Genomic DNA, 13,768 nt, shown 5'->3' with positions numbered 1-13,768 from the left:
TATTTATACATTTTTACTTTATATACATAAGTGCTTAGTGAACAGCATATTGTCTGGATCATTTTGCTTATATAATAACATTTTTCCCATTCCTATTATCCAACCATTTGTAAAACAAGTCTCATGTTCGAAAATGCTCTTCTTTCTTTTTTATCTTTAATGTCAGTCGGTCCATTTCTGCACAATCTAATTTGTTTTTAATTACATCTTCTTCTGTAGGTGTTTCCTCATTTTTCCAGTACTGTGTAAATAGAATTCTTGTTGTTGTCAATCCCTGTAATATTAAATATATATTCCGTTTATCATTCTTTTCTGGTACTATGTCTAACAAAAATAGTTCTGGCTTACAATCTATGTGCTGCTTTCACATTTTTTTCTAACCATGTATGTATATATTTTTGTCCAATATTTCTTTGCTTTTGCACATGTCCACCACATGTGATAATACGTGCCCAGTGTCTGGTTACATTTCCAACATCTGGCGGAAATGTTTTTAAACATCTTTGCTAATCTCGCCAGTGGTAACTTCCACCTATAAAACATTTTATATAGATTTTCCTTATAAGTATTTGCCATTGTCAACTTACAGTTTTTCCCCCCAAAGTTTTTGCCATTTGTCTAGTTCTATAGTGTATCCAAAAATTTTTGCCCATTCATATTTATATAATAGTTTCTTAATATTCTGTTAATTAGATGCCTTAGAACAGTGCTTCCCTGGGTATACTACCCAAAATTGAGTAAAGCCATTACCCAAACACAGCAGGGATATTTAAATTAGGTCTTTCTGGTAAGCAGTAAAAAAGACTCTATAATAAAGAAAAAATTTTGGCAAAGTTTTTATTGGATATAAATAAGAAAAAAGATGGACATTCTATCAATTAATTACAGTGTTGGATATTAATATTACAAACATTTAGTTATCTGACTTTTTTCAAAATTAAATACAACATTGGAAATGAAATGAAAAAATGAAGGAAGAGTATATATACCAAGGTATTTGTTTTAGAATAAATATTTTGGTCTTAAACTAAATTGTTTGAGATTAAAATCTCCGTTATATTTCCAGATGATGACATTGACACAGATGTGATTACCTCAAGAACATTTTTATCAGCTTGTACCACTTGAGTTTTGAATTTGTATTCTGAATTGGATTATAGCTCAATCCAACAGATATACTGAAATTTGTCTTAACTTTATTACGATAGTAGAAGCATCAAGAGTTGCCCTACATATATTTTCAAGTTCATCAGCAAACCATCATCTTTTCTTTTTCAGAAACATAGGCTTAATCTGAGGAAAAATGTCTATATTTTTGTTTCTTATTCATATAGGTGAATCTACAGAAAAAGTAAGTAGTGAAGTAGCTCAGATACCAGATGCTGCAGATGCTGCTTTCAACAATCAATTAGTAAATAAATCTCTTGAAGAAATTGAACTTGAAAAGAACATTAATTCCAAGGAAATATGGATGGACTATGAAGATTTCTGTATTTGCTTTCAGTAAGAAGCAGTGAGGGTTTTTTTCTGAGTTGTAACCCTATATTTCTGAAAACATAATGTGTTCTTGTATTGAAAACATTGCTTTGAATATAGCAAATAAGTTGCATTTAGACCCAAACAAGAAGGCAAGCAGTTGCCAAGGTTATGTGCATAATCATTAGAATCCTTTTTGAAAGGGACAACATGAGAACTATACAGAAATTATTCTTTGTGTCAACATCTCCCATTTCTATGGTTCTGTATTCTCCAGAATTTTACCAATTGATTTTAATTGAGAACCAGAATTACAGAATTCACTGCTGCATAAGACTATATATACAGTCTTACATATAAAGGCTGTAAATAATTTATGTCAGTTAATAGTAATATTTTTCAGTTTGGGCTCTACAAAATACTGGGAATGAATTTTTACTATTACTATTATTCTGTCTTCTTTAATTGAAAAGTTAAGAATATTTTTTAATTTAGTAAAGATTGACATTGCTTGAGGTATTTTTGTATAACCTATGCTAAAATAATCACATTCATTTTTCTTAGGAATTTGTATGTTTTCCATAAACCAAGTACCTATGCCTATAACTATCAGAAGTCAGATTTTAGGGTAAGTTTACTGATAATATACTTTATTTATATCTCAGTATATTTCAGTTTCTATTGATTAAATATATTTATCAAATGAAGTTTATTATATATTTTATATATATATATATTATATATATATATATATAAAACCCTTCATACAAAACAGTGTAAATTCTTTGTCAGTTGGTTAAAACAGCATCAATAGTTATGGCAAAACAATATTCATGATTCTGATAAAACAGGTTGATGCTTTCGGTTCTGTAGCCAATACCATACTTTGAAATATAACAGAAATGCTATCAGTTGTTAGTTGCTACAACATTTGATGATAGAATTTAAACAGAAAGATCTTTTTTCCTTGCAGATGGTAGATGATCGAGTCTTGTATTATATGTGTGTGGATAGCTTGAAGCCTACTGATATTCTAGTTAGCTTTTCTGCATTAGTACATTGGGGAGAGACTGGAGGTAAGATTAATGCAAAGCACAAGGGTAAGATTAATATTGTTCTCTTGGATTTTTTCTAAGAGATATTCAGAAATTGAAGTAAACCAGCTAAATCAATAATATTCATCCTGTATGCATTTTTCCTTATTTTTAGTGTTCTGTTAAAATTACCATGTAAATAGTTTTAGGTCAAGAATATTCAGTTGAAATACACATGTAACTAAAGTCCATTTTGCAGCTATTATAATATCTTATTTATTATTGTAGCATGCTCATTATAAAAATGAAGAATAAATCAACCAACAATAAAATATCAGTAAAATCAATAAAGTCAAGAGAAGAGGTACAGAGAAAAATCTCTACTACTGTACTATGATTTGCTTGTAATTTTTCAGAAATGCTCAGTGAAACAGGTCTATTAACAGTGACTTATTCAAGCTCATATATATCCATAAAACTGTCATTCAATATTTATTTATTTATTTATTTATTATTCATATTTATATACCGCCCTATCTCCCAAAGGACTCAGGGTGGTTTACAGGCATTTAAAAACAGATAAATACAGTCTAAAAACAATTAAAAAACTTATTCTAAAAGCCTAATAATTAAAAATATAAGAATAAAACCCAATTTAAAACCCGTAAATTAAAATCTAGCTCAGTCCTGCGCAATTAAATAGTTTTAAGCTCGCGGCGGAAGGTCCGAAGGTCCGGAAGCTGACGAAGTCCTGGGGGCAGTTCGTTCCAGAGGGTGGGAGCCCCCACAGAGAAGGCCCTTCCCCTGGGCGTCGCCAGACACTTCGAGAAAAAGGACATTTCACATTAAAACTTCCAAAGACCCTCAAATTATATTAATGCATGAAGGGAATTATACTGCAATGTTGACAGAAGACAATCCATTGAAAGTGTTTGTATGCTAATATGCAATATTACCAGGGCCTCTGGTGGCTCAACAGACTAAGCAGCCTGTTATTAACACAGCTGTTTGCAATTACTGCAAGTTCAAGTCCCACCAGGCCCAAGGTTGACTCAGCCTTCCATCCTTTATAAGATAGGTAAAATGAGGACCCAGATTGTTGGGGGCAATAAAAGCTGACTTTGTATATAATATACAAATGGATGAAGACTATTGCTTAACACAATGTAAGCCGCCCTGAGTCTTCGGAGAAGGGCGGGATATAAATTCAAAATTTTTAAAAAATATATTATCTTGTCTACCATGTTTTGTAACTGAAAATCTGCAACCTGAATTCAAACTATGACAATTCAACTTTGTAAGGACAACCACTATCAAAATGTGGTCAACTTCACACTGTCCATCCTTTTCACAATCATGTTTGCTTGTTGTTTGTTTGGTTTATGTCCATCTTATACATATAACTCTAGGTGGTTTACAATAAAGTAGACAAAGAGTAAAAATGCATGGCAGCCAAGCATCATGTACTGGTACTCTTAGTAACTCTCTCTAGATTAATTGGAAGGTGTTTATCTTTCTTCCCCGTTCTTAAGTTTTTTCTTCTTCTGTACAAGTCTGATTTTTGAAGGGTGCCTGAAGAAGAGCCTGCAGTTTTCCTGGCAAGCGTTTTCAGAAAAGTTTGCATTTGCCTCCTTTTGAGAACTGAGAGATAGTGACTGGCTCAAGGCCACCCAGCTAGCTTCATGCCTAAGGCAGAATTAGAACTCACGGTCTCCCAGTTTTTAGCTTGATGCCTTAACTGCTACACCACTGGCTCTCTATTCCTATATTACTAATAGGAAAAAAATCCATATCTTTGGTATCATAAAAATGTCCTTACCCTTCATCTTCTTATCTAAATCTATCATTCTCTTTTGCCTTCACATTAATCTTTTTATTTCTCCAGTGCACTGTCCTACTTTACCCTTTCTGGAGCAAACAAAATTATTAACTACCCTCACTTGCCTTCTTCTCATTCACTAAGCACAATGGTTGAAATTACCTTGTTTTCTTAATATTTAACATTAATGTACATGTTCCTATATTAATTAAACATTAAAGCAAAATATTCCTTCAATAGTGGCTCCATCAATGATCAGATTTATTTTATTTTTTAAATAATTTTTTACGCTTTTAAGCAAGTAGACAAAATAAGACAAACTAATAGACAGTCAGCAGGCGAAAAGAAAAAGAAATCAAGGAAAAAAGTATAAGGAAAAAAATTAGGAAAAGAAAGAGAAAACCATAAAGAAGCAGCTTCGGAGCAGTTATAAGTATAAATATATTTAACCTCTCACTCTCTATTGTTCCATAATATTACTCTTCTTTGTATCTATCCTTCAAAGCCATAAGTCACAATTTTTTTTTCATTTTTATATAAAATGTCCATAAGAGGCTTCCAGTCAGCAACAAATGTAGATGATGACTTTTCTCTAATCAGAGAAGTTAATTTATCCATTTCAGCAAAATCTTCACCAACTATTCCTACGTAGTGAGTAGTGTTGAATCTTTCCATCTTTGTGCACATAATAATCTTGCTGCTGTGATCACATATTGGAATAATTTTCCATGGCTTTTTTTCTAACTGCTGGTCAATGAATCCTCAAAAGAAAAGCTCTGGCTTTAGTGATCAGATTTGTTTTAAGTTTGGTCTGGTACCATCACACCTAAATTTACTTTGAAAACTTGATACTTGTGCCCAATATCTAGAGGAGTGCCTTCCAACCAAGAAGGCTCATCATTTGGTAGCCAGAGGTGTCTAACTATTTCAGCCATGCCCATACAGCAACACAGAAATGTCTTCCTATTGCCTTCTTCAAGTTCCTTCCTTTAACCTTAATTAAAGTTTCCTTTACATCTGCAGAGCAAGAAAAATAAATTCCAAGAGTTTTTAGTTATGTCCTTTGTCCACTTTATCCTTAAAACCAGACTTTTCAGATTTTCTATCCTGGCTCAGAGGAGTCTAGTGTTACCATAACAATCTGTACACCCTGTCCCTCTTATTCAATTCAAAAATAGTTGATGTTGATTCCTGTTCATTTTTTATTCATAGCCAAGTATAAAAATCCCTTTTTGATGTCGTGGTTCTGTTCTGATTCAAGAAGAGCCCATTGTTCTTGTACAGATATGAATGTTTACAAAATGTTTTGCAGTACCTAATGAATGTAACTGTTTATGCCTATTCCAGAATCCCAGGCATATATTGAAAGACATTGATTTTACTGTCTAGTTCAGGGGTGTCAAACACGATTTCATTGAGGGCCGCATCAGGGTTCTGTTTGACCTTGGGGGCTGGGTGGGCATGGCCAGGCTGGGCATGACCAGCTCAACATCACTTGTGTTGGGGGCACCTCCCACATGGCCCTCCCGAGCTCCGTTTTCATTGGCAAAAGGTTGCAGGAGGCCGTCTCAGCCTCCCAAGCTCCGTTTTTGCTGGCAGAGGCACCACAGGCCAGTCCTTTGCTGTTTCCAGGGTGGCCCCTGGAGAAATTTAAAGTTGGCACACAAGAATTCATGACTAAATTCTCCTATGTCACAATATGCAGAGTAATCATTAAATATGTATCAGTATGCAGACTATCTTAAGTAGTGTGTGAATATAGGCAGCATGTGCACCAGACAGACAAATTACCATGCAGTCTATGAGCACTTCAGAAAATGAAATGATTAATTCATTTAGTTCTTACTGCAAGAAGATTCCTATTCATCATACTAGAAATGTATCACATCATTTTTCTTTTCTTTGCTGTAATATGCACCTCTAACCTAAAATATTATTTTCTGTGAATAAAAAGGAGCTGTCATCTTGGCAATGGGAAGCTGTTATATTCCTCAAGGCTTCATCTGCAAACTTTTCTATCGGAAAAATTGGATTCTCTGTGTTAGCAAACTTTACTCTAGGGAAGACGCATGATCCCCATGGAAATACAACCAGTGGCATCATGTGTACATCTGCAAATTCTATCTGATGGTTTTATGGTTTCCATTCTGCAAACTGCAAACAATGTTCAGCTCTTTTCTCTATAATAGCTTGAATGCATTTTTCTGCTTTCTAATTTCTGTTTTCAAATCAGATTAACTGACTTTGCTCAAACCAATGAATGTTTGCACTATCATATTTCCAGTTTCCATATTTCCTTGGTATATCTTCAGTTGTCTTATTTTTCTACCACATTTAAACCTTACGTAGAAAAATTAAAAATTAAGATTACTTAATAACCCATCTAGCAAAATAACTGGGCTGTAAATCAGATGTAAGTAGAGGCCGAACAGAATGCACCCAACAAAATACACTTCAATAAAATGGACAAATTCAAGAAGTGGCTGTCCGTCATCATCAGAATATTTAGGATTGTTGGAAATGTCCAGATAATTTACAACTTCTACTGAATTGTAATGTCAGCATAATTACTGTCACTGCAATCCCATATCAATTTACTTAGGCAATATTGTAGTTCTAATGCATTCATACAGAAATGTGTACATGCACACACGCACACGCACAATAACAGGACAGAGTTGAAAGGGACCTTGAAGGTCTTCTAGTCCAACCCCCTATACAAGCAGGAGACCCTATGCCATTCCAGACAAATGTAATCTCAAACACAGTAGAAATTTATTCTCAAACAAGTTGTTTCTGGGGGTGTGCTGGTGGGCTGTATGAAGAAAATTTTTCCAAAGCATACATAGAAGTAAAAGAGCACTTGCAAAAAGTAAATATGCTCCCTTTTATGTGTCTCTGTCTAAGTTAAAATCTTTAACTGTGACTACATGAGATTTAATATCTCTCTAGGAATATTTGCATGGGATAACCAAATTGGAAGTGTAAATGACTACATTTAGGTCGTTTAAGGATCCCCCACCCCACCCCGAAAGCAAGTGTTTGGGTGTCATTCAGTTGAAAATGGAAATTTCATTGAAGAGGGAGGGAAAAGGGGCATAGAAATATTACTGGCATTTTCATTATTTGAATTACACAGTACCTGCTCAAAGTAAGAAGATATCAAGAAAAATATGTTTGGGCTCAATTTTATTCTTAGTTATGGCACAATATGTTTCTTTTAAGATCAGTGGGATTTTGCAGTAATCCTGTATAAGATTATATTGGATTACCCTTTTTTTTAGCTGAACACAGTTCTGAATTCATGGTGTATCCTGGTATGATGCCGAAGTAAATTCAAAGCACAAAAAATGATGAGCTTTTTTTTCCCCACTATAGTTTATTTGCAGTGGTGGGTTTCAATTTTTTTACTACCGGTTCTGTGGGTGTAACTTGGTGGGCATGGCATGGCTTGGTGGGCCTGGCAGGATAAGGATACTGTAAAATTTCCATTCCCACCCCACTCCAGGGGAAGGATATTGCAAAATCTCCATTTCTTCCCAATCAGCTGGGACTCGGGAGGCAGAGAATAGATGGGAGCGTGCCCAGTCAGAATTTTTACTGCCGGTTCTCCAAACTACTCAAAATTTCCGCTACTGGTTCTCCAGAACTGGTCAGAACCTGCTTATTTGGTACAAAGATTTTTTTGCTGGAATATATAAATTACATTTCCCTGATATTTTTTAAGTACAACAAATTTTGTGCTGGGTTTTTGTTTTTGTTTTTTGCATTTATAAAAAGAGGTATGGCTATATCTTATTTATAAATATATGTCCTGTTTTCTACTATTCTAGCACTTGTACAGAAAGAAAACCAAGTTGTTCCCTTGGGGTTACTTATGGTTGAAAGTTTCTCATGGAAACATTTATCTCCAGGGCAGTTAATCCTGAAGATCCACACATATGCTACTAAAGCTGCTGTAATAAGTCTTCCTGCTGGGTATGTGCTGGTTTCCTTCTATGTCACTCATTAAAAAACAGAAACATTATTCTGAATCAGATCAAAGGTCTCACTGTTCCCATAGTAGCCAGGTAGGGGACTATTGAAAGGGAACCCACATCAAGCATAACCTGAATGCAATAACATCCTGCCGTTGCTGTTTTCTGCAGGTGATATTGGAGTATAAAAGCTCTGTAACAGAAGATAATACATTATATAGCTATTGTATATCTGTTGTGCACTGGGAGGCATCAATTTGTTATCTCTAAACATGATCTTATATTTGTTTACACTGACCCACATGCATTTTGTATGTTTATGTAAACATTTGGAAGCATGCCTTGAGAATTCTTCATTTTCCTTCTTCTTTTCTGTTTTGATTGTATAAGCTTTGATGGATTATTTAAACAGAAATCGTACAAGAATAACACGCTACCCTTTTTTTCAATCACTGTAAGAGCTTGAAAACCATAGTTTAACAAGAAAGGTCAAGAAGAAAGATGGCTTATATTTTTTGTCCCTTTTTCTTCTTTTCTCTTTTTATCCCTGTCTTCTTTCAGTCCAAAATAGTGCTTAACCAGAGAAGCACCTCTTGGCAGCTTGTAAAGAGAGTAGGGAAATAGGAGGAAATGGTATCCAAGTTTGTCTAAGGGTATAAGCAAAGAAGCTAAGAGCAATATAAATTCTGAGAGAACTTCATTGGGACCTGCAGAGTTTATGCAATGTTTATCTTCTTGACTGAAGAAGACCCAAAATACTCTTGCTCAAATGCAAGTTTATTTCCTCTTTGGAGGAGAAAGTGTATGCAGATGGGGAGAGATGCATCTGAGAAGATAATAAGTTCCCATGCAAGACAGTTCACTCTCTCCAGGGGAAAGCAGATAAAGTAAGAGTATACTAAACCATAAGGGAAAAACTCTTTGGCAGAGGTAAACACCTGATTCTAGAAGAATGTGACCAACTCAAGAAGCAACAAGATGAGAGACAGTAGAACTGAGAAACTGGTATCAAGCTCTTCCTTTCGGCTACCTGAGCAAGCAAAGCTTGCTACCATAAATCATTGGTACCATAAAACATTGTAGAAGACACTTGAGCTTCATTAGACAAAAGAAATCCAAAAACTATCCTGAGAAAGAAGCAGCATATTATGATTGAGTGATTCTCTGCTTAGTGGAATTGAGCTGTTCACAAACCCAATATGATATCTGTCTAGAGAAAAGAGATAAGTATTTAAAGAAACAAAATTTACCAAAGATTACAGGTACAGAATGGACCTGTAACAATAAAGAAGTTTCCAAAGCTATAAAAAGGATTAAACTAAAAAAGTGGCTAAGCAGATGGATTATCTGGATCTCATTATAAAAGTTAACTTTTGTCAATAACAAAGAAGCAGGTTTCAGGATTAATAAATAGAAGATGATGTTAACAAAATATATGAAACTACAAGTTTAAAAAGAATTGATGAATAAAATGGGTGCTAAGATTGAAAAGAAGGTAAAATATAATATGAATTGTCTGTTATTTCAAAATAACTATTAAGATGTGAAATTAAGTTTAAAAAGACATCTTAAGATGGGAAAAACTATCATTGTCATTGCTGGGGAGAATTTATGTGATAGAAATGAATATTCTGCCTGGAATTAAGTTTTTGTTTCAAAACTGAAACCTGTTTTGACAACTGATGCTCCATTTAAATAATGGCAGAAGTATATATCTAAATTTGTGTGATTGGGAAAAAACATGCAAAGGAAAGAGGAGGATTGGGTTTACCTGATTTGAAATTATGTTTTGCATCTTGCTGTTTGATTTGGATGAAAGAGTGGCATTGCTTTTGGAGTGAAGTCTCTTGGAATGAGGCAGAGACTAGATGGGGGCAGGGCCAGTCAGAGGTGGTATTTACCGGTTCTCCGAACTACTCAAAATTTCCGCTACCGATTCTCTAGAACTGGTCAGAAACTGCTGAAATCCATTTCTGTACTCCAGTAAACTACCAGTACCAGGATGATTTTTGGATTAGGCATTATATCAGCATTGCTATGCATGTGTATTTTGCAACTTAGCCAATATTTTTGCAGGTTAAATAAAATGCAGGTTTCCATGCATTGCTTATTCTAGTCTGTAAATTTTTATATTCACTTTTTTTTCTATTATGTGTAAATAAATTATGAATGTTCTATTTGGAAAATGTAATTACTTTCGTGTGTTGCTTTTTTAAATGTAGCCGCCACGTGTTACTTTTTACTGCAAGCTCTCCCATAGGACACAATATCCATCTGTGTAGTATGGTGCCATGTGTATTTGGTGAAGAGGATATAGTTCTACCAAATCTTGAAAAGGTATTTGTTACCATAGTAACTGGATTTGTGTTCTCATTGACTAGTATTTACTTGACAGTGGGTTTTGTGTTTCCTTTTTAATTTCATTTTATTTACAGTCTCTATTTTTATTTTATACTTGGCTTTGAAAAATAAAGTGGCCAGGGGTTGCTTGGAAATATTGGCTTTTAGTAGTATTGCATCCTAAGGTCACCACAGGTCAATGCAGTCAATGGAAGGATTATATTAGTCATTAACTTTAGGTATGACATGCAACCTTTTCCTGATGAGATTAGATAACAGATCATATCCATGGAGTCCTGATCTGATGACACTTGCACTACGTGGGTTTTGATGGTTTACTTTGATGATTAGAATAGAATAGAATAGAATAGAATAGAATTTTATTGGCCAAGTGTGATTGGACACACAAGGAATTTGTCTTGGTGCATATGCTCTCAGTGTACATAAAAGAAAAGATACTTTCATCAAGGTACAACATTTACAACACAATTGATGATCAATATATCAATATAAATCATAAGGATTGCCAGCAACAAGTTATAGTCATACAGTCATAAGTGGAAAGAGATTGGTGATGGGAACTATGAAACGATTAATAGTAGTGCAGATTCAGTAAATAGTCTGACAGTGTTGAGGGAATTATTTGTTTAGCAGAGTGATGGCCTTCGGGAAAAAACTGTTCTTGTGTCTAGTTGTTCTGGTGTGCAGTGCTCTATAGCGTCGTTTTGAGGGTAGGAGTTGAAACAGTTTATGTCCAGGATGCGAGGGATCTGCAAATATTTTCACGGCCCTCTTCTTGATTCGTGCAGTATACAGGTCCTCAATGGAAGGCAGGTTGGTAGCAATTATTTTTTCTGCAGTTCTAATTATCCTCTGAAGTCTGTGTTTTTCTTGTTGGGTTGCAGAACCCAACAAGAGGTATTGATAAGCAGTATAAGTTAGTATATACTACATCCACTTATACATTTGGCACATGAATATACTTTGAATAGTGCTTAGTTATTGGCAGGTAAAATATTTCTTTCCCTCCCCCAGGAAAGCTATCGTTTTATGGAACAAGCTGCTGCTATAATGAAAGCCATTGGAAATGTATTAATTAATTATGGGAATGCAGAAAATCTTCCCAAAGCTATGAAAGCCTTGGAATTAACACATTGTCCCCCTGGTCTTTATGGTACAGGAATAGCAAGAGAACATTCTAAGGTAAAAAACAAACAAATAGAAGAAAACTAATTTGTACAGGTAGTCCTAGACTTACAATAGTTCATTTAGTGACTGTTCCAAATTACAACATCACTGAAAAAAGTGACTTATGACCATTTCCCCCTCGTACGACCATTGCAGCATCCCCAGGATCACGTAATCCAAATTTGGCTGTTTGGCAACTGACATATATTTGTGATGGTTGCCATGTCCCGAGGTCATGTGATCCCCTTTTGCAACCTTCTGACAAGCACAGTCAATGGGGAAGCCAGATTCACTTAACCATGTTACTAATTTCAAAACTGCAATCATACACTTAACAACTATGGCAAGAATGGTTGTAAAATGGGACAAAATTCACTTAACAACTTTTTCACTTGGCAACAGAAATGTTGGGCTCAGTTGTGATCATAAGTTGAGGATTACCTGTATATGCTCTTTGGTTATTGTTTCTTAATGGGATATTTCATCTAATTACTATGTTTAAGAAAATATGCTATTAATTCATAATAATGTGAAAAGTCTTGGCATTTTTCAATGCAGACAAGAAGCCTAGCCCCAGATACCACTTACAAATCATCTCTGAGGATCCAAGTCAAGTTTATCATGTTTTCTATTCAGGATATAAATCCTGTGTTCTGAGGATGTAGATCTGGAATCCCATTCTCAATAATTCCACAGAGTTTTGCAGCTGTTGCTTCGCAGATGACAAGACTTTTTACAAGCAGGGAAATCTATAGCAGGGGTCTCCAACCTTAGTAACTTTAAGGCTTGTGGACTTCAACTCCCAGAGTTCCTCAGCCAGCTTTGCTCTCTGGGAGTTGAAGTCCACAAACCTTAAAGTTACTAAGGTTGGAGACCCCTGATCTATAGGATCCATAGCTGTATTAATCCCAGATATTCTCTCAAAACACCACCTAATTTTTACAGATCTCTGAGATGGTGTGAATTTTATTTTTTAAAAACAAATATATTATGATCACATAAATTCATCTGCTGCTATGAATAAATATTTTACAATGTCTTCTGAACACAACTGGATGATATCAAATCAAATCTCATCTAATAAGAAAATAACCCATTTATCCAATAGTAATGAAAGCTAGTTCCCAAATAAATAGACTCATCTATTTTCTTGACTTTGTTTCTTTCTTAGTTATATATATATATAACTAAGATATATGCATATGCACATGTATAATATAATAATAGTCTGTTTTCTTAGGTATAATATATCAAATGTATATAAATAGTGTAATTTAAATAATTTGCTGTTGTTTATTTTTATATATTTAGGCTTTTAATAATGCTTTTTGGCATCTGATGAAACAATTATTAGGTAATGTTCCTTCCAATTATGAATTTGCTTACAGAAGTTTTACACTGGATTTTAAGCTCAGTGATGTTTCTGTTGAAGACACTGAATCCTCAGGTAAAATAAGAATGTCTGAAAGAATTTATCAGCAATATTTGTCTTTAAATATTCTATTGATAATAGAATGTGGGAGAAGATCAGTGAATATTGTAAATTCAGCTATTCTAATATTGACAAACAAAAGACACCATTGTTAAGCATTCCTTCATTAAAATGATAAATACCCTTTTTATCCTTCATACATCTGAAGTAAGATGGCTAATTAAATTGTCTTTATTATTAAGCCTTTCTGAGGAATTTAAAGCATTTAATTTTTGGACATTTATCATTCCTTGATAATAGAAGGTGAGTCTAAAGAATTTGCCCAGTAACCATGCCAAGATGGTGAGAGTGAATGAAGAGTACTGCTAATTGCATTTCCTTTATATGCTGTTGATGATTGAAAGCCAGTGAAGTGGTTATTTTGAAGTTTGGACATAGCCGTCAATATGCGTTGGGCACAGCTTCATTTCACATAGCCCTACCTAGTATTATACAAAGCTGA

At 34.4% G+C, this 13,768-nt stretch overlaps 1 protein-coding gene across 1 annotated transcript in view; it reads left to right on the top strand.

Moving 5' to 3' along the window:
* Positions 1 to 13,768, top strand: part of ADGB (androglobin) — a 91,872-nt gene that overhangs the window by 42,429 nt on the left and 35,675 nt on the right. The window contains exons 15-21 of the mRNA XM_058170072.1: positions 1,335 to 1,503; positions 2,041 to 2,104; positions 2,450 to 2,552; positions 8,163 to 8,307; positions 10,529 to 10,643; positions 11,682 to 11,849; positions 13,146 to 13,281. Coding sequence (XP_058026055.1) covers positions 1,335 to 1,503; positions 2,041 to 2,104; positions 2,450 to 2,552; positions 8,163 to 8,307; positions 10,529 to 10,643; positions 11,682 to 11,849; positions 13,146 to 13,281 — 900 coding nt within the window. The remainder of the gene's footprint in view (positions 1 to 1,334; positions 1,504 to 2,040; positions 2,105 to 2,449; positions 2,553 to 8,162; positions 8,308 to 10,528; positions 10,644 to 11,681; positions 11,850 to 13,145; positions 13,282 to 13,768) is intronic.

The sequence above is a fragment of the Ahaetulla prasina genome, chromosome 1 (assembly GCF_028640845.1).
Source record: "Ahaetulla prasina isolate Xishuangbanna chromosome 1, ASM2864084v1, whole genome shotgun sequence".
NCBI classification, from domain to species: domain Eukaryota; kingdom Metazoa; phylum Chordata; class Lepidosauria; order Squamata; family Colubridae; genus Ahaetulla; species Ahaetulla prasina.
This window is presented reverse-complemented; position numbering and strand designations above follow the sequence as displayed.